Genomic DNA, 22,633 nt, shown 5'->3' with positions numbered 1-22,633 from the left:
CCTCCTCCTCTAGCAGATCCCCCTTTCATCTTGCCGATACGCCACTTCCTCCTCTAGTGGACCCCCCTCTCATCTTGGTGAGAATCTCATCCGCAATGCTTTGAGGGATTTTCTTGCATGGAGCAACTTGCACCCCTGTCTTGGAAAGATGTTGGAGAAGTTGGTTCACACCACTTGTGTAGAGCTTCCCGCAATACTTACACATCCAATGGTGGGACTTTGACTTCTTTGTGTCCCTCACCACATGGATGGCAAATTGAAGGCCTCATGCTTCTCACAAGTCATGATGCCGATGGAGAGGGAGAGTCACGATTCACAAGTGACAGAGAGGCCCAAGGGATAGTGAGAGGCTAGAGCCTTAAGCCTCGAGAAAGAGAGGGAGAGTGAGAGGCTTGAAAGTTAGAGAGAGAGGGGATGCAAGTTAGAGAGAGAGGGGAAGTAGGAATCGGGATAGGCTTGAATCTTGATAGATAGATCGCTTGCTTGAAGAGGGAGAAAGGCTTGAGGCTTGAGAATGCTTGTTGATTTGGTGTTGATCTGGTGTGGAAGGATGGAGGGGAGAAGCATCTTTTATAGGCTAGAGAAGAGCGTGGAACAAGAGAGGGATCCAAAGTGGAAAAAAAGAGAAGGCTCAAGAGTGTGGAAAGAAGCATCCAAGGCTACAGCGTGAAATCCAATGGCAATTGGCATCCAATGGCAAGTGACAATGCACTAGCAAGCGTGCCACACAGGTAGAAAACAAGACAAAACGTGCACAGAAAGTGCAAATTTGACTTTGACCGGGACGCGGAATGTGCCAAACGCGGTGACCAAAAAGTGGCAATTTTCACGTACAGATTCATACCATACCATGAAGTATAGATTGTAAAGAACGAAAAGGTCCATACTACGTACAAGGGCAACTATGTTTCGAGCTCTTGTTTGTGGACCGAGCTTCTACCAAAGGAGACCACCTACAATAGAGTAGTTATTGCTAGACAAGGGGTAATTTATGATGGATGGCAATTGATGGAGAGACCAATGGTAATGATGATCTCCCAAATGATTAGGAGTAAGTCCAGTGCTGCATGAGAAATTGAGGGGAGCACTAATGGCAGAAAAACCTATTGTGCTTGAGGCCCTCTTCTAGGTGGTGATTTTCATGTAAAAACTTGGAAACCTCTCCAAACAAAGATGCTCTATATTTTCTTTAGTGTCATCAAGATATCTACAATTCTAGGGTGCCATCAAGTGCTATTACATTCACACCAGCACATGGCTCTAGCTACATGGGTTACACAAGAATCACCTCCATCTCTAGGGTATAACCTTGACTCTCCTTTCCTAATGCTCGATCAAGAGGAGCACAATCATGAGGATGGATATCATTTATCTACATATGGCAACGACATGGTTACACCTACCAAGCCATTAGTGACAAACATGGATTTCTACTTAGATGATCTTCTCCAATTGCCCATGGACGATTTTGTGATTTGCCTAAGGCGCATCAATACACACCTCCTTTGTGAACTACAGTTTTCCATTGGTCAAATTCACAAATCCTCACACCAACAAAGGATAGAGAGCAAGCGTATAGATCCTTGAGGGTCAAATTTGCCAATTATGCTAGCTCGAGGCAAAGAAAAAGGAGCACTAGATACATAGGTGTCCAATATACTTTGAGATTAAAGGGCTCTTTCACTGTATATTCCAAGAGAAATTTAGACCACTATCTTAGGTGATGGACTTTCTAGGTTGCATTGCCCTAGACTCTTATCTCTTCGAATAGTGTCGATAAAGACAGAACATCTCTTGGGAAGCAACACACTCTTATATATTATTTCACAATTGCAGTTACATTCAATACTTCAAGGCACATCTCAAATGGGCTGGTGGATCAAGCACGGGGAATTATCTTGGACAAAGCCATAGAAAGATACACATTGCACCACCTATATCCCACTATGGTCCACATCCCTGCTTGAGGTACCACTGTAGGCTATAGATGATATTACGACGCCATCATATTTGTTGTTTCCTAGCTAGGTGTTTCTTTTTAAGTATGGTTTCTATCACGCATGATAACAATCTCACACATTTTCCTCGAGTTCAACAAATGTATCATTTGTATTATCATTATCACCCTTTCTGGACTCCAATGCATAACATGTTAAAGATAGGCTAAAAGATTGATACAATAGCAAAGATTATCATATTCATGGAATAAAAGCCAAGAATATGTAATTATTACTACACCCTCGACTTGGATTTCAAAGCATATAAATGCTCTTTGAAATCATACAGATTCTTTGGTGCAATGGCCCCACTACCTTTTCAAAGACATGGAATACCAAATTACCTCTCAAAGAGTGCCCTTCTCTTTGGAGATGCACGGTTGGTGCTATTTCTTCACGGTCATTGCTTGTGGCTTATAAGATTACTCTAGCTAGCTACCTGTCATAGATAGGGGTCTTTCTTCTAATCACTTTATTTAGAGAGCGGCTGATTCTCTTAGGCTTTGCTTCCAATGTTTTTGGCAAAACTATTTTACTTTTTGGTCTTTTTTCCGTTCAGATTAAAACCCAATACCACCTTTAAATTTTTGGCTCACTTTCGGTCAATATGGACTTTTTGGAAACTCCACCATATAGCATGTATACATCTAGGTATCTAAGTCTCACAATGAAACCATCCACTATAGTCCTCATAAAGTGGTCCCTGTAGTACAGCATCTTCAGTGAAAGGGACTACCGAGGTGAAATCCATGTATGTTGTATGTGCAATTGGTAAAGGTCCTATCCCATGACCAAATTCTTCTCAATTTGGGAGAGGCATATCAATGGGGAGTGAAGGGGGGAGAGATGGTCCATGTCAATTCCATATCGTGTGAGAGCTAAATGAGGAGCTAGATGTCTAGAGGCCTTGAAGGCTCCATGGCATCTTCGGTGGGAGGGACTCCCGAGGTGAAACCCATGGATGTTGTATGTGCAACTATAACATAAACAAGCGGCCCTACAGATCTACAGATCCATCACTTTGTACATTTATAACATCTTGCCTTTATAACATCTATCTATCCATTTATGCATCTATAACATAAGGTCTTGATGGAAAGTCATCATGAAACCCCCCTAAACATCTTACCTTTCATAAACATGGTAAAGTGATTATTCCATGGGACTGCAAATATCAGCATTGTAGTATTGTTGATGTTGATCAACCCTCGACGTCAAAAGTGCAAATTACTAGGACGAATGCTTTTGTTGTTCTGGTTGTCTTTTTTGATGAGGATGTTCTTGTTGTTCTAGCAAATAAAGCCGCAAAGAGGTAAATTCAGCCTCAAACTTGATTTCTTTATCATTCATCATGAAGTCAGCTACATGGAATGTTGGCAGCATTTGCTGTTGTAGCAAACAGCATGTTATATGGCCGATTTTGCATTCTAATGGTTGGGATATTTTGTGTGTGATAGAACATAAGACTCACAAAGAGGCGGCCAGAATCATGCATTGTCATGGCTTTAAGCTTTTCTATGTTGGTGTTCTTGCAAGAACCCACTAGGGTGTGCTATTAATTGTTCATAAAATGTTTTAGCCAATTTTGGTCAAGAGAGATATGTTGGGTAGACTCATAATTGTTGAGATTACCTGTAATGGGAAAGTACTATGGTTAACGGGCCTATATGCTCCCTGAGGTATTTCCAGTCATCATGAATTATGGCAGCAATTGCAATCATGTCTTTCTCTTGGAATGGTCATCATGAATTATGGCAGCAGTTGCAGGAAGACCTGGACTTATCATCAGTGATTTTAATACATCTAACAATCCATCTCATTCGACCACTAGGCATGGACTAACGGATGGGCCTCAATACCACGATTGAAATGCTTTTGCATTAGTGGTATTGAAACATGAGCTATGGCCTTTGTTATCCCCCCTTGACCATGGGTATACCTTTCACTTGCCATAGCACTTGGAAACCTAGAGCCATTTGGATCAGATCTATTCCCTTTGGTCTTTGAGATGCACAAGAACCCTATCCATCCTTTTTTACGCTTTTTAAGCAAGATGCCTTTGCGTTTTAATTCCTCTTTTCTCTGGCATGAGATATTTGATGGTGACATGCAACCATTAATACATCAATTCTCATTGGATCTTACATCTCAAGGGGCAGCCTCTCCTGATATGTTGATGTGGAATGTGCAAACGGTTGCCAAGCAATATGGAATACATCATGCTACCCTCCACAGATGGTTTGCAGGCCACCGAGCAACTACTAGCCTTGGTGGGTTCTCTTCTGATGGACTCAGCATGAGATTCTCTTTTGCTTTGAATATCTGTGAGATCGTCGCAACTCATTGAAACTTTTTAAAAGAGATTATAAGCAGGCTAAAATTGCTACAATATCATAGAGATTCCAAGATAATAATTGCCAGTCACATAAATTCTATTGGGGTTTGCATACTTCGTTTGCAGGGAAAATGTGGTCAGGCTGTGCAGTTCAGTGGGTGAAATGGTTACTGATCCTCAAGCAAATGTGAATATGTGCAAAAACTACTTTATGGACTTGCTTGGATCTCAATCCTCTGTTTCAGACACAGTCTTGGCAGCCCATTCACTGTTTTGTTTTCCCAATATTTAAGTTTTATCCTGATATTCAGTATGAAAAATAAACTTAGTAACCTCTAAAGCTTTTGTCCGAACAAGTACACAAAAGTGTTAAATAATCCACACATGGCCACAAAATTGAGTAACTACTATTTTAAACTTACTAACTGCCATTAAAACAAGCATCATCAAGTCTTAGTAACTCATACCTGCTTTTCAAGAAACTTAGAATCAGAAATGGCAGTATCCCAAGGAATCCAATTTGTAACAAGGATGTTTTTGGCTAAAGTTTTTTGCAGCAGTTCATCCTCAAAGCTGAAAATAATAGTTATCTATCAAAAATTTGGCCCTAACTAACAACCCTAAAAATTTGCAATAAAATGTCCCAATCTGACAGCAGATTCACAACTAGCATGATGTTATCTATGTAAAACATATAGAGCCAGAATGAATTTCCACACTAGTGCTCCAATTTGTTCAGTAGATGTAATGGAATGTGACAAAGCTTAGACACATTTCGAGCTGGTTTTAATTCGCTCAAAGTGAAAGTCTTATGACCTCATTCCTAATATATAATTGTTGTTTTGATATCCTATGCTAGAGCTACTGCCAATTCATTGTACACTGCATGGGAACACCACATTTGAGCTCCTTTGTAAACAGCTTTCAGTTGTATTTCACACTTGTACATAGCAGCAACTGTTTGAGTTCTACTCACTTTATGGCATAGAAACAATCTTTATCGTGTACAAGGTAGTTTAGAGGGTTACTTTTTACTTGAGTGACTTAGGGTTTTTTCTAGATAGAGTTTTGGCCTTTTCTCCAAACTAATTTTGTCTAGAGACTTCTTGGACCTTGACGGACCGGCCCTCCACCTATCTCAACAACCAGCCTGCCAAGGAATTTTTCCTCCAAACTTTTTGTCTGGAGACTTCTGAAGGCACACTGGACCCAACTGCAAGCTCCCAACCCAGAGATTTTTTGGAGATTTTTTGGCAACGGTCTAGAGAAAACCTCCTCCACCACTCCATCTCTAGATATTGATATTGCATGAAGATCTTTTGCCCTGCCCTCTCTTCAGCTATAAAAAGAGAGGGAGGCAACCAGTGTATCAAGCAATCATTTGATGCTACTAGAAATGTGCTCTTGCAAATCTATGTACTTAACCTCCTCCACCACTCCATCTCTAGATATTGATATTGCATGAAGATCTTTTGCCCTGCCCTCTCTTCAGCTATAAAAAGAGAGGGAGGCAACTAGTGTATCAAGCAATCACTTGATGCTACTAGAAATGTGCTCTTGCAAATCTATGTACTTCTGTCTCTCTTCACTCAGTGTACTATCTTACTTTTCTCATTTCAGATCGCCACATGAAACAGTGACAAACCGCAGAGAGAGAGTCACGAAATGTAGAGAAAGTGACGATTTTGTATGTGGTGACGAAATGCTCTGAAACAGTGACGAAATGCAGAGAAACAGTGACGAAATGCAGAGAGACTGACGAAATGCTCTTTTGTGTGTGGTGATGAAAATCCAGAGACTGACGAAATGCTCTGAGATAGTGACGAAATGCTCTGAGACAACATTGATTGCTTGAAACAGTGATGAATGCAGAGACGGTGACAAAACACTCTCCCTAAGTAACCAAATGCTTGTAGAGTTTGCAGTGACAGCTTGCATCTCACAGGACACTCACAAAGTAAAATATACTGGTGTAGTGAATGCAAAAGTGCACACATTGAGACAAAATCTGTTGTAGCAAACATGGGTGAACCAACATCCCCAAGAAAACAGGATGTTACCCCGAATGAAGAACAACCCTTCCAAACCCCCCCAAAACTTTATCAAGGACGGATACATGATGCACCCACAACAACAAGTATTAAAAGATGCTCAAAGGTTGCAAAATTATTGAAAACAATAGGCATCGGAAGCATGGAAGACATGAATGTTGAGATATCGAGCTCCACTCGTGATACACCAGGGTGACCGTTGTGTATTTATGTCACCGACTTGTCAGTTGCAGACGCGGTTGGTACACCGCCCATGAATAATAGCTACATGATAGCTATCCTTATTTACTCTAGTTCGTGGCTCAGTTAGTATGCCACTTTAGTTAGTTGAGTTTGGTTTGAGACCCATATATAGGGTTCTTCTATTTCTTTGTACTAGAGTTCTTTTGGCTTACACAACTAAGAAGAGAAAAACTGTTTTCAGCCTCCACCCTTGTGTGTATTCCCCCATTGTGCAAGCAAGAAAGCTTCAAGTGAGACTCCTTCCTTCTCTCCCACAATCTTGACATGGTATCAGAGCCTTGTTCGTGGTAAGGAGCTCAAGAAAGCAAGCCAAGCTCGCGGTGTTCTGGTAAGAGGAGCAGTGTTGCTTTCATTTTCTGTTTTGGGAGCAGATCTCTGCAGGTAGCACAGCCGGAAAGTGCAGGAGTGCATTGTCTCAGGTTGAGACGCCCTTCGCGGAAGTTTTCTGCACGCACTCAGGAAAAGGCCCAGTTTTATGCTGTGCGACCACTGTTCTACAGGTCGGTGAAAAGTTACTGTAGAAATTGCATTGTATGCCTGTGCGCAGAGACATTGGGAGTTACAGAATAATCCCTGTTGCCTGTTGATGCAAAATCGTCACTAGGAAGTGACTGTGTGGTCAAATACCACTTTCGTCAGTTTTGCAGATTTACCCTTGTGAGGCTGAAGCTGTGTTCTTTGCAGTGACAGAATTTTTTGCAGTGTTCTGTAATGGCGTCTGATTCTCTTTCACAGATTGTCACTGAAAAGCTTGACAATAACAACTTCCAAGCATGGAAGTTTAGAATGACAAATTTCCTTATGGGAAAAGGATATTGGGAATTTGTTGCAGGAAATGAAGAAGAACCAGTTCTTCCTGATGTTCCCAATCAACAGCAAATGCAGGCATTCAAAGCATGGCATGAGAGAGCCAGGAAAGTTATGTACTGGCTGTCTATCAGTATTTCAGACTCTATGATTGTGCATATTCAGGATGCAAGTACGCCAAAGGAGGCATGGGATACTTTGTCAAAAATGTATAGCACAAATACGCAAGCCAGGAAAATGCAGCTCAAGCAAGAGTTGCATAATGTGCAAAGAGAAAGTATGAGCATCAACGACTACCACATGAAGGTGAAGAAGATTGCAGATGCACTTGCTTCCATTGGGTCGCCAGTGGAAGATGATGATTTAGTTTCCGTGACCTTGAATGGTCTAGGAAAGGATTATGTACAGTTCCGAACATCCATTTCCGTCCGTGAAAGATTTCCTGATTTTGAGGAGTTGATTGCTCTTCTAATTTCTGAGGAGCAGAGAAATGGTGGTGCATCTTCTTCAAGAGGAACTTCAAAAGAAGCTGTCTTCTACTCAAATGCTGGAAGAGGTAGAGGCAGAGGTAGAGGAGGCCGATATGGAGGCCGTGGTAGAAATCAGAATATGCAGCAAACTCAAGAAAACCAGTCCTATGGAGGAGGACGTGGTAACTCTAGAGGCAGGGGAAGCCAAAGAGGTCGTGGTGGATGGCAAAGAGGCCAAAATGCAAACAGTAATGTTGAATGCTACTACTGTGGTAAAATGGGTCATATGGCTAAAGACTGCTATAAAAAGCAGAATGACATCATGAATGGAAAACTGCAACAAGGGAATTATGCATCTTCTAGTAGACAGGGTGATGACAGAAATGAGCATCTGTTTATGGTGCAGCACATGAACAATTCTGTGACAAGTGCAGAAGAAAGCAATGATGTATAGTATGTTGACTCAGGTGCATCAAACCACATGACAGGTCATGTAGAATGGATGGAGGATGCAAGGAAAATGGAAAAACCAGGATTTGTGGAGACTGGTGATGATACTGCACATCCTATTGTGCAAATTGGAAAAATTCCCTTGTCTATGCAGGATGGGAAAAAGAAATACCTGTCCGATGTATTTCATGTCCCGAATATCACCAAGAATCTGGTTTCTGTTGGTCAAATGGTTGAACGGGGCTTACAGGTCAGATTTAATCCTCATGGAGGCTTCGTTGAGAATATGAAAAATAAAGGTCGCTTGATAGCAAAAGGAAAGAAGAAGGGCAGAATGTTTACGTTGGATGCAGACATGTCTGAATTGAGTGCAGCAATGTTTGCACATGGGACCGGTGTAGTTGCAGATATTGATATCTGGCATAAACGCATTGGTCATGTTAATGTACAGCGACTTAAATCAATGCAGGCCCAAAATATTGTTGCAGGTTTGCCGAAATTCAAGGTTGCAGAAATGCATAAGGTATGTGAAGCCTGTCAGTTTGGAAAACAGGCAAGGAAACCATTTCCTAGACATGTTCAAGAGAGTGAGAAGCCATTGGAATTAATCCACTCTGATGTGTGGACTACTAAAGCTGCATCTCTTGGAGACTGTCATTATTTTGTCACTTTTATTGATGACTATAGCAGAAAAGTTTGGGTGTATTTTATGAAAAAGAAAAGTGAAGTTTTTGGGCATTTCAAAACTCTTAAAGCTATGGCTGAAAAAGAAACAGGTCTGCAGATAAAATGCCTAAGGTCAGATGGAGGGGGAGAGTACCTCTCAAATGAGTTTGCAAGGTTCCTGCAGGAGCATGGCATAAAGCAGCAATATTCATGCAGTCATACCCCACAACAAAATGGAATTGCAGAAAGGAAAAACAGGCATATTGGAGAGGTATCTCGTGCCATGCTCAATGAAAAAGACTTGCCAGATTTTTATTGGGCTGAAGCAGTTGCTACAGTAGTCTATATAATGAACAGGACTCCCACTGCAGCAATACATGGAATGACTCCAGAGGAGAGGTATACTGGTAGGAAACCAAATATTTCTCATTTGAAAATTTTTTGTTGCATTGCCTATGTACATGTGCCAGATGAGTTGAGATCCAAGTTGGATCCAAAAGCTGAGAAGTGCATCTTTATTGGTTACTCTCTGCAGCAAAAAGGGTATAGATGCTATAACCCTTCTACTCGTAAGTTTACAGTGAGCAGAGATGTTGTTTTTGATGAGATGAGTAGCTGGTATAAACCAGTAAATGTGATTGATGATGTAGATGCACAAAATGGTAATGCTGTACAGAATTCACAACAGCAGTCACAAAATATTAGTGGACCTGGAGCGTCCTCTAGCAGTGGTTCACATTCTTCGCCATGGACAGACAGATTGAGATCAGGAGAATCTTCTCAAAGCAATACAGATAGTGGTATGCAGGTATCACGAAAAGGAAAAGAGAAGGTTGATCAGCCCATGTTTGATGTGAATGCAGGTCACTCTTATGTGGATGGTGAATCCAGTGGCTCAGAACAGAGCATTGATGATGAGTTGGGTATTCCTTCTATTGTTACACCTGGAGTAAGAAAGACCAGGGATGTTTTGAGAGCACCTGGGAGTGAACCTACTTTGCGCAGGTCTATGAGAGCTAGATATCCTGTGGATAGGCTGAAATATGATGGATTTACAGCCATTCACTATGCATATATGGTCAAAGTGATACAGGAACCAGAACCCACTTCTTTTGAGCAAGCCATGGGAAAAGAAAAATGGGAGAAAGCCATGGATGAAAAAATGGATGCCTTGGAAGCAAATGCTACATGGGAATTGGTACCTTTGCCTAAAGGTAAAAATGCAATTGGCTGTAAGTGGGTTTATAAGGTGAAGCACAATGCAGATGGTTCTGTGAACAGATACAAGGCAAGATTAGTAGTCAAGGGGTATGCACAAACAGATGGCATTGACTATGAAAAAACATTCAGTCCGGTTGCAAGGATGGCAACCGTAAGAGCAGTCATTGCTATGGCTGCATCAAAGGGATGGTCTTTACATCAGATGGATGTAAAGAATGCCTTCTTGCATGGTGATTTGCAAGAAGAGGTCTATATGGAGCAGCCACCAGGTTATGTGCATGCTGTTCATCCTGAGTTTGTTTGCAGGTTGAAGAAAGCCTTGTATGGCTTGAAGCAAGCACCTAGAGCATGGTCTGACAAGATAGGACAGTATCTTGTCACTATTGGCTTTCAAATTTCCAAGGCAGATTTCTCACTTTATGTGAGAAAAACAGAGAAAGGTATTATGCTACTTGTCATTTATGTTGATGATTTGATTATGACAGATGACAGTGATGAAGATATCCTTCATGTGAAAATGCTATTGAAGCAGAAGTTTGAGATGAAGCATTTGGGAGAGCTGCGTTATTTCTTGGGCATTGAGGTGATTAGATCATCAAGTGGGATACAGCTCTTGCAAAGGCAGTATGGATTGGACATGCTGTCCAAATATGGGATGACACGTTATAAGCCTATTTCAGTTCCTTTGGAGCAGAATGTGAAGCTGAGCACAGATGCAGGTGAGCTTCTAGAAGACCCTACTATATACAGACGCATAGTAGGAAGTTTGATTTATATGACTATTACCAGGCCAGATTTGAGCTATGCTGTTGGATTGGTAAGTCAGTTTATGCAGGCTCCAAGGAAACCACATTTGGATGCAGCTAGACGCATACTCAGGTATGTGAAGTCCACATTGCAGTATGGACTATTTTATGAGACTGGGGTTCAGATACAGTTGCATGGATACACTGATGCTGATTGGGCTGGTAGTATTTCTGATAGACGATCTACCAGTGGATATGTGTTCTCTTTTGGGAGTGCTGCAGTCACTTGGAGCAGCAAGAAACAGCCTACAGTTGCCTTGTCGAGCACAGAGGCTGAGTACAGGGGTGCAGCAATGGCTGCATGTGAGGTAGCTTGGTTGCATAAGCTACTTTATGATATGCATCAGTCTATAGATGGGCCAGTTGTCATTTATTGTGACAACATGAGTAGTATACACTTGGCAAATAACCCAGTCTATCATGCTAGAACAAAGCACATTGAGGTGCATTATCACTATGTGCGAGAGAGGGTTTTACTAGGTCTTATTGATCTAGTTTATGTCAGCACAGAGGATCAGGTAGCTGACATATTCACGAAGGCATTGGGCGCAGAGAAGCTGCGCAAGTTTAGAGACCTGCTTGGTGTGCAAGAATTGGGATTGAGCTCGAGGGGGAGTGTTGAGATATCGAGCTCCACTCGTGATACACCAGGGTGACCGTTGTGTATTTATGTCACCGACTTGTCAGTTGCAGACGCGGTTGGTACACCGCCCATGAATAATAGCTACATGATAGCTATCCTTATTTACTCTAGTTCGTGGCTCAGTTAGTATGCCACCTTAGTTAGTTGAGTTTGGTTTGAGACCCATATATAGGGTTCTTCTATTTCTTTGTACTAGAGTTCTTTTGGCTTACACAACTAAGAAGAGAAAAACTGTTTTCAGCCTCCACCCTTATGTGTATTCCCCCATTGTGCAAGCAAGAAAGCTTCAAGTGAGACTCCTTCCTTCTCTCCCACAATCTTGACAATGAAGTCCTTCATGCGGGCTGAGATTAAAGAGATATATGCATCAATGTATGACAAAATACAGCAAGAAATGAAAACAAATATGCGAACATGCATTAGTGAGTGGGAACAGGGTAAATACAATGAAATAAAGGCAGAATTACAGGCTGAAATGATGGACAACTTTATAAAACTGGATATAACTTGGAGAACGGAAATGGAAAGCTGGAAGAAATATACTAATGCTTGCATAATCATCAAAGATGAAGAAATCACTCAACTTAAATCAGAGTTAGATGCATATAAGAAAGACCTAGAAGCATATAACGAGAAACTTGATGTACAAAGGCCGTCACAGGATGCACCAAAACTAGAAAAAGAGATGGAATGCCTCAAGAAAGACATGCACACATAGGTAGATGTAGTTGAAGGAGCAAGGAAGAAAATGGAAACAATGGAACATGTTATTAAGGAAAATGCCAAATGGATTCAAGTAGCAAAAAAGAACAAAGGGGGACATGCAAAAAAAATAGAATTGATGAATGCAACCATAGAAAAAGAAGCAAAGGGGGACATGCAAACAAAATAGAATTGATGAATGCAGCCATAGAAAAAGAAGCAAGACAAAAGAGTCGGGCACTCCAAATCCGTGTGGTCGGATGGTCTAAGAAAGGAACCCCACAAGAAGATGCAACTGCTCTAGGTGACAAAATGGGAGTAAAGGAAACACCCATCTTAGATGTATGGAGTGTGGGAGACCCAACAAACAAGAGAGGGCATATCCTCGTGCTGAAACTTGAGAGTTTGGATGAGAAGAGAGCTTTCCTCACAAAACATGGGGCTCTAAAAGGGAAAAAGATACACCTCGATGAGGATTTGACACTTGCCCAACTAGAACATAGAAGGGCAACCATGCCTAGGATTTTGAAAGCACGAAAGGAAGGAAAATATGTGGTGTATAGGGATGGCAAGGTGATTATTGCAGAACGCCGGTCACAACTGACAGGGCATGGCCTATGAGACACTCAAGATGTGAGTATGGAACTATAATGAGTATTACGCCTAGATGCTGGATATTTTGAGGATAGTTTTCAAAACATGGATATAGCCATGCATACAGAAACACATCAATGTAAAGGGGGTCGATTGCCAGATGTCCGTGGATATAGATTTGAGAGTGCATTCCGCCCACATGCTAGAAAGCCTGGTAGCACTAGGGGTTCTAGAAGCGTGGCCATACTCTTTCATGAAGACCTCAAAGATGTAGTGCAAGTGACGCAAAAAGACAAAGATGCACGATACGTGTGGGTCAAGATACACATAGAAAGACCACATGATATTTTCATTGCTATATGCTATTTTCCCCTTGCGAATTCAGGATATGCTCCACAAGAGGGATCACCATTTGATGTATTGTATGAAGATATCATGAAATATGCCAACCTGGGAGACATGCTATTAGTAGGGGACTTCAATGCGCAAAGTGGGTTTAGACAGTGACTTTTATATACAAGAAAATGTCATGTTTAAGGAGATTGATATAGACAAGGTGGGTCTACATATGATGTCACCAAATACAAAAATGAACACCTATGGAACACACTTGCTAGCTTTGGGTAGTGCGCATGGATTAACCATTCTCAATGGCCTCTCATGTTGGCCACGATCAAATGCTTTGACATGTTGGAACCACAAGTGAGGAGCAAGTACAATGAATTACTTGATGGGTTCACCAACATTGATACCGGAAATTAGAAATTTTGAGATCTCAGGGCATCCCATTGGAATAGCAGCTGACCATGCCATCTTAATGTTCTCAAGATATTGTGGATGTATGAGAGACATTATCGTACCCCCCCAAGCACCCCAGATACCACTTTGCAGAGGAAACCTCACATATATAATGGCTCTATGCGTGACAAGATACGAATGCTAGTTTGTGACAAATCACTAGAAGAATGCACAAGAGACTTGGCGGAGGCTTTGCATACTTCAGCTATGTATGCATTCCCATACACAGTATCATCAGGCAAACCTCCACGCTCTACAACCCCCCAAAATGGCTGGTATGATGATGAATGCAAAGACACTCACACACAGCTACAAAAGGAGATTGTTTTAGGCATTCAAACACACCACCAAGCAAGAACACTTTTCAGATGCCTTGTACTAAAGAAGAAACATACTTACTTGGCAAAGCTTGAGACAAAAATATATCAGTTATTCTTGGGGCAGGACAGCAAAAGGGCATGGAGAATGTTTCATGAAAGGAAACCCCTTATACAGATTACATCGCCTGATGCTTGGCTGTATTATGGAAGACAGCTGTATGATGTACAAGGACAGACACCCATACAGCCTCCACAGGCCCGCAGGCCAAAACAATGGGCATTTTTCACTAGTAAGATGGTCAAAGAATCAATTTATAGACTGCAGAATGGAAAGGCACAAGATGAGGATGGTTTAGTAGCAGAGCACTTCTCACATGCATGTGACATACTATCACCCATACTAGCTAAAATGTTCAATAGGGCTGTTTGTGAGGGATTCCCTGAGAGTTGGTCAGACCATACTATAGTTCCATTATTTAAAAGCGGTGATCCTTTGATCCCTAGCAACTACACGACCATCATGGTTGGCCACAAACTAGCCAAGATATATGGCTCCATATTGGAACATGAGCTTAGTGCATAGGCAAAGAGGGAGGACAAAAGAGCACAAGGACAGGCTGGCTTCAGATGTGGATACACCACCTTGGATGACATCCTCACACTCAGAGCAATTACTGAGGAAGGGCAGGCTCAAGGCAAGAAGATCTATTGTTGCTTTGTAGACTTCTGTAAGGCATTTGACACACTATCTCGAGCATGTTTCATGCAGAGGCTATAGGAATTTGGTGTGCCAGAAGGTATGCAGTGGAGCATCTATGCACTATATGAGAAAGTGACCGGCCATATACGCGCATCTAGAGGGATGTTTGAAAGAATTGACAACACCATAGGGGTAAGACAAGGGATGTCCGCTCTCACCCACATTTTTTGGATTATATATAGATGAGGTGTCTCAATATATTGATAGAGAAAACTGGAACTTAGCTGGAGTATTGATACCGATACTACTTTATGCAGATGATATTGTACTTACCTCTAATTCACTAGAGGGTTTGCAACAACACTTGGATACATTGCACACTTTTTGCACAGATAAAGACCTCACAATGAATCTTGGAAAAACCAAAGTGATGGTATTCAATCCCTCAGCAAAATGGGTGAGCTGATCTATGTATCACTTCACATTTGGAGGGTATGCAGCACTTGGGGGCCTTGAGAGTCATTGTGCTCATGTACAATTTCAAGAGCCCCACACCAAATTATGGTTGTTCGGCACCTTAGTCACTCCTATCCTCTTGTGCGGAGCTGAAATATGGGGTTGCACCTTACACCATAGACGACTGACCCCGCTCACAAATCACACATGCCTAGAGAGAGAGCACTATGATGGCTAGAATCGCATAGAGAGACTACTAATAATTATGATATCACATATGATCGAGAGTAAGGCCTCTACACTATACCCTATCATCGGAGCAGAGCTAGGGGTAACACCCATGGTTGTAGAGGCACTCTTCAAAGCAGTGACATTCATACACAGGATATGGGAGCTCCCACGCCATAGATACTCTAGATTGGCATTGGCCTCTTCCAAAAAGTTAGCACAAGAGGGGGAGAAAGACTTTTGGTACTCAGAGATGACAACATGGATGACCCTACATGGGCTAGATATCCATCAGCTCCCCCCATTTGACAACAGTTTGGATTGCCCTAAACTCCCCCTTACCCAACCTGAGCTAAATTCAATCATTAGAGCTGACATTTTAAGAGTGGAAACAAGGAGAACTTGGATCCACCCACCTCTTCCTCTAGGATCCAAGATGGAGCATTACTGGGATTATTTTCTATACCCCTCGAAGGATGGCTTCATTGTTCGACCACAGTACATGGACACACACCTCCCCCATGGTATGCAAGCGGCTATTGGACAGATACATACCTCCTCCCACCAATTGCGGTTAGAGATAGGCAGATGAATGGATATTGCAACAAAGGAGAATATATGTCAGCTAGGAACACTACATATGTAGATGCACAATCTACTATGATATGCAAGGGAGATACCACTGTCTCTCCGTGATGGCTTCGGTCCTCTTTGCCGTGTCATGGAGTACGAGGACCAAAGATGCTTAGGGCTTTTCCTCCTGAAGCTCCGTAGGCGCCGCATAGCATTGTCACGAGATAGGAGACCACTCCACCCAGAAGGACCTAGGCAAAGGCCAATGACAGACTTCTTTCACACAAATCAGATTCCATAGGCTTAGCAAATCTAGCCCCATATATTCAGACCATATCTACATCATGCCGCAAAATCACATTAGATCGGGCCATTGCACTTTTAGAGCAAGACGACCCCGACCACTTGTCCAATGTCTAAGAGGCCCATACCATAATCAGATCAGAGCCATTATTGTGAGGCACAGGAGACTCATCCCTCGACACATTAGCAGAACAGCCCTACACCATTTCAAGATGGAGATTCTAAGAGATGGACCACTCTAGCTAGATATCATATATTTATATAGATATAGTCTTCAATGTTTGGATTCATTTTGATTTTATAAGATCTCAGCATCATATCAAGATACATTTATTTCATGTTACTTCACTTCAGCTTTACTATGATGAGATGACATTGAGTATAGATGTATTGGTTTTTGTCTCATAGGCCACATTGGCCTTTAGCAAACGTTAATATTTCTTTCTTTCTTTCTTTCTCCCTAGACTTCTCAGACTTCTTTTCTCTCCTTCCCCGCCTCCAAACTTCTCGACCTCCAAACTTGGCCTTCCCCAAACTTCTCTATCTTTGCATCCAAACTTCTCCTCCACCTTCAGACTTCTCCTCTTTCCCAGACTTCTCTATCTTGTCTCTAGCCTTCTCTAACTTCTCTTCTCTGTCTCTATCTCTAGACTTCTACTCTGTCTATGTCTCCAACCTTCTCTGTCTGTCTCAACACTCCTCTGTCTCCAGAATTCTTTGTCTCTGTCTCCAGACTTAGTCTATCTCTATCTCCAAACTCCTCTGTCTCTAGACTTCTCTATCTTTGTCTCTAGACTCCTTTGCCTTTGTCTCCAAACTCCTCTATCTCTATCTCCAGACTTCTATCTCCACCTTCAGTCATCTCCAAACTGTAACTCCCCTTTCCTCCTACACTACTCTCCCCTCTTCACTAGACCTTCTTTCCACGTCCTCGTGCATAACGAGCAACGTCAACGAGGTGTACGCATTGATTGCAGAGCGAGCAAACTGAGACACCCCTCTGCAACATGCACCGTTACACGACAACCATCCCCTACAATTTGGCGATCACGGTGGGACACGGCTCCACAATTTGCTAAGCATTGGAAGTCCAACGCAATGCCTCCAACCTGCTCCAGTAAAACCTTTCGAGATAGCTCCCATTTCGTCTCTTGAAACTCCTCTTCGAATTTTTAGTAGGAGCCAAGTTCCAAGAAATTCTCCCCCACAGCAAAACATAAGTAAGTCCGAAATGACTGGCGTGAGCACAGGAGCCGGCAGCAGCTCAAGGGTAAGGGGTGATGCCCTCAAGCCTCCCCACAAGGCACTAGGAAGAATAAACATAAAGCTGCCCACTTTCAAGGGGGTAGCGACTGCAAATCCCGAATATCATGTCCATCAATTCCGTACCTTATATCAAAGTAGAGGGGTAGATAGGGAAGATGCATTCCTCATAATATTCCCCTCCACCCTCAAGGACACTACGGATAAGTGGTGGAGCCAATTTCTAGAGAACCACTTTGCGACTTGGGCATCCCTAAAGGGTGAGTTCCTTAAGGCTTACTATTTGAGAAATTGTGAGGATCACATCATCCAAGAGCTCAACTCACTAAAATACAATGATGAAGACACATTCTCTAATCTCCCCACACAAGCAAAAGTATTAGTGGCCGGCCTTCCAACTTACCTTGGCAACTTCATGGTACGGCAATGGGTTACTAGAGCGCTTTTGCCAATCACTCAAACAAAAGATTCATGAAACTTTGGACACCACTACCAGCCTAGATGCATTCCAGCAATCAATAGTACAGATCGAGAATGAGCACAAGCTCTTCTTGCAATCATGAACATTCTTACCGTCATCATTGCATACTTCCAATGATATTGTTACACAATTATCACATGAGTTACAGGCCTTAAAAATGGAGAAAACACTAATGGAGAAGCAACCTACGATAGAGCCCTTGAGGAAAGAGATCAAGGAACCCAAGAGTATAGCTACTTCTTGCGTACCGGTTGTTGCTCCTTGGCGTACCTATTGTCAACAAGGGCACATGCCAAGTGAGTGCCCTTGCCGTAAATTCCACACCTTTTATCGCAAGATGGGCCATGAAGATCGTGAATGTTAATACCTTAAGGTGTAAGTGGACTCAAACCACTCCCCAAGGTAAGTTTAATAAGTCCACTTACACCTCCCTATCTTTCTCACCAACTTACCCCACAAGTTTCTCATTTACAACAAGGCAATAGTTCTTATTACTTAGCATCTCACCCCACCTCTCCACCTCCACAAAGCCTTCTTTGCTGACCACTCCCCTTTGATCCACATATACTACCTCTTCTATATCACTGTCCACAAGACCTAGGGCCGCCTCCAATCCCCTTGACTGCCCCATATTGTGCTGTAGGTGCGGAGAATACGGACATTATCAAAGCAGATGCACCCTCCCAAAAGGAACACCTCCATGCCGGTTTTGCCAAAGTTCTCATGACCATGGGAACACCACTTTAAAGCTCTTTTGTAAAAATCTTGGAGTTGTATTTCACACTTGTATATAGTAGCAAGTGTTTGAGTTGTACTCACTTTATGGCATAGAAACAATCTTTATCATGTATAAGGTAGTTTAGTAGGTTACTCTATACTCAAGTGACTTATGGTTTTTTTTAGAGAGAGTTTTGGACTTTTCTCCAAACTATCTTTGTCTAGAGACTTCTTGAACCATGGCGAACGGCCCTAGACCTATCTCAACAACTACCCCGCCAAGGATTTTTTCCTCTAGAATTTTCTTCTAGTGACTTTTGAAGGCACATTGGACCCGACTGCAAACTCTCGACCCAAAGATTTTTTGGAGATTTTTTTGTGATAATCTGGAGAAACCTCCTCTGTCACTCCATCTCTAGATGTTGATATTATATGAAGATCTTTTGCCCTATCCTCTCTTCAACTATAAAAAGAAAGGGAGGCGACCAGTGTACCAAGCAATCATTTGATGCTAAAGAAGTGTGCTCTTGCAAATTTGTGTACTTCTATCTCTCTTCACTCAACGTCACTACCTTACTTTTCTCATTCTTGTCTCCAAACTTCTTTTCTATCTCCCTATCACCCCAAACTTCTCAAACTTCTGTTCTGTCCTTCCCCACCTCCAGACTTCTCTTCCCCAGACTTCTCTATCTTCTCTCCAAACTTCTCGAACTTCTCTTCTCTATCCATAGCAGCCAAAAACATCAGAAACATTTAGAAATGAAACGTCAGAAATGTGTTTCGTAAGTTTCTTTCAAGAGGGGTAAAATAAGAAACACAAGTTTTTTTATATAGGGATTTTTAATACTTTTGACTGGGGAAAGAGGTTCTAAACCTCTATGAAACTCTCTCTTAAACAAAGAATCGCCAATTGAGCTTAAGTGATAATAGAGTCAATTGAGAATAATACGTTACATATCCATGATCCATTATTGACTTATCAATTATGTCAAAGTTACTCTTTGGATAAGCTATACTATGGTTTAAAACTCAAACATTATGATTCATAGATATCATACAAAGAAAATTGAAATTAACATGTAAATAGCCTATCTACAATATGGACTGAGTCAAGTTGCAACATCATGATTCTCGTTTCAAAAAAAGGTGACAAAATGTCAAAATCGAGAATGAATCATAGAATATCATAAATAACTCATAAATGAGACTAACGTCGTATAATAATAAACTCTCAAGACAAGAATAGATACTAGATCGACAAAGTCCAACAACTAAACAAAATCACAAAAAAATCAGTCTCTCATCCAAAATCTTGAGCCCTCACGAGTCATTACGCATCATCATTATCATGTTTAACATTACCCAATAGTTTTTGTCCAAAAAACCATGTTTTGGGTCACCCAAGAAAAAAACCCACGTTTTTTACCCTCAAAAACGTTTTGTACTTTAGAAAACATTTCGTAAGTTTCAAATTGAAAGAAACGCATTTCTTAGCTACTATGTCTCTATCTCTATCTCTAGACTTCTCGGACTTCCCCTCTTCCTAGACTACTATGTCTCTCTCTCCAAACTACTCTATCTGTCCCGAGACTCCTTTGTCTTCAAACTTCTTTGTCTCTGTCTCCAGACTTAATTTGTCTCTATCTCCAGACTCCTCTGTCTCTAGACTTCTCAATCTTTGTCTCAAAACTCCTCTGTCTCTAAACTTCTCTATCTCCACCTCTTGTCATCTATGATCATTGACTCCCCTTTCCTGCTACACTACTCTCCCCTCTTCGCTAGACCTTCCCCACTCCTCTTGCATAACAAGCAACATCAAGGAGTTCAGAGGTGTATGCATCGATTGCAAAGCGAGCATACTACTCTAAGGAAACCCCCGCCCCCAAATGTGCACCATCATGCGACAACCATCCCCTACATTCATCTATCATGATAGATAAAATATTGTATTAGGTGCTTCACTAGATATTCTTGGAAGGTTCTCTCATACTTAAAAACTTGTCTAAATTTACTTTCCCACAAAGAGAAGAGTAAAAGCTCATTGTAATGAAATGAAGAAAAATTAAATGTCTAACAAAAGTGGAAGCCAAAAATTATAATTCAACTTTCTGACTCTTTTAAAACTTTTGCATGGCAAATACAATTTTCTTTGATTTTAACCACAACATTGTATCCACTTTTTTGACAAACTTCTCAATGTCTTTAACCCAATTGAATATCAAATATCCATCAGCTAAAAGGATGTCATTACATATGACTGTCCTAGGCCCAACTTTAAAGCTCTCTCAAGAATCAGCCATCATAAAGGATCAGGACCATACCATAGACCTCCAGTCCTAGAAGTCATTTCTCCCACTATTCCCGATCTTCTTTGTATCTCAGCTTTTACTCTCAAGTCTAAAGTGGGTCTTTTTGTACAATAGCTCATTCTTGTTCATGTAGATGGGATTTTCTCAAAGCTGGAGGAGTTTTTTTGTACACAAAGTACATCATTTTGTGTTGGCTTGCACAAGAAGGAACGTGGCTTTAGCTCTCTTGCTCTTTGCATGGAGGCTGCCCTTTAGCTCCATTGTTAGAAACTCTAATGGCAGCAACAATTATAATAATTTTATATTTCTTTCAGTCTGGTTATATACTTCTGCATTCTCTACACTCCAACACGGTATCAAAGCAATGTAGAAGGGCTGATTGATTGTGGGCAGATCTGAAGAGCAGGTTTCAGCACGGCACCAAGGCTGTGTTTTCAGCATTCAAGGACAAGGACGAGGGCTGCGGATTGACACAAGGTTGAACTGAGCATAGACTCTTGGAAAAGGAATTTTGCTGTTTTTTGCAGTTTTTCTGCCAAAGGAGGAGAAAAGGCTGCATTTTCAGCCTTTTACAGCAGGTTTTGTCTTTTAATTGCCTTTGATGGTTAAGGCATTAAAGTAGGAGCAGAGGAGATTAGAGAATCTCAGATTTACTCCATCCATTAGCAATTAAACATAAAGAAATAGTAAATACCACGAGGGGCACTAGTGAACAGGCTGTCCATTGTCCAAAATTACAGTGGTAAAGTGTGCATTTCAGTTTATGTGATTTATGTGTTTGTTGTAATTATTGATTAATCAAGGTATTACCACCCTCTTCAAGGAGGAAGACTGGTTTCACTCAATCCAAGTTCTAGCATGCATTGTATGACCACCTCAACTATGAGTACCCTAGAAAGGTAGCTCATGACCAACTTGTGCATGGATTGCCAAATAATGGGGTGCACCATCCATTGAGTATATCGTGCATCCATGGTAAATAGCATGGAGATGTGATTCCCAGCAAGGCTTCGAGACGGAAAAGAACCCCTTGGAGCTTGTTTCTACAGATTTGTGTGGACCAATGCAGATAAAGTCACTGAAGGGAAGTCTTTAATTTATGTTGATTGTGGATGATTACTCTAGGATGACATTGGCATATTTTCTAGCAATAAAATCCAAAGCTTTCTCACATTTTAAAGATTGGCTCATCTTTGAGGAAAACCATTCAAGCAAGAAGCTTAAGACAATGAGATCTGACAAAGGTGGAGAGTTTGTCTCCAATGAGTTATCTTCATTTTGTGTAGATCAAGGCATTAATCAAGAGTATGCTAATACGAACACTCCTCATGAGAATGGTATTTTGGAGCAAAAGGATAGGAGTGTGATCAAGATGGCTATGATGGAGCATCGACACACACCTTAGTGTCTTTGGGCCAAAGCAGTGGTCAGCACATTTCATATTTGAAATCGGTCACCTACATCTACAATTACAAATATGACTACTTTTGAGGCATATTT

At 41.5% G+C, this 22,633-nt stretch overlaps 1 protein-coding gene across 5 annotated transcripts in view; it reads right to left on the bottom strand.

Moving 5' to 3' along the window:
* The window catches only part of SECA2 (Preprotein translocase SecA family protein), a 191,502-nt gene that overhangs the window by 103,830 nt on the left and 65,039 nt on the right, over positions 1 to 22,633 (bottom strand). For all 5 annotated transcript variants that reach the window (XM_087684796.1, XM_087684798.1, XM_087684799.1 and 2 more), the window contains one exon: positions 4,800 to 4,905. In XM_087684796.1, coding sequence (XP_087540922.1) covers positions 4,800 to 4,905 — 106 coding nt within the window. The remainder of the gene's footprint in view (positions 1 to 4,799; positions 4,906 to 22,633) is intronic.

This window comes from Lygodium microphyllum, chromosome 9, assembly GCF_053477565.2.
Source record: "Lygodium microphyllum isolate KBCC chromosome 9, Lygodium_microphyllum_v1.1.10, whole genome shotgun sequence".
Classification (NCBI taxonomy): domain Eukaryota; kingdom Viridiplantae; phylum Streptophyta; class Polypodiopsida; order Schizaeales; family Lygodiaceae; genus Lygodium; species Lygodium microphyllum.
Note: the sequence above shows the minus strand (reverse complement) of the source record. Positions and strands in the feature narration are given on the sequence as shown.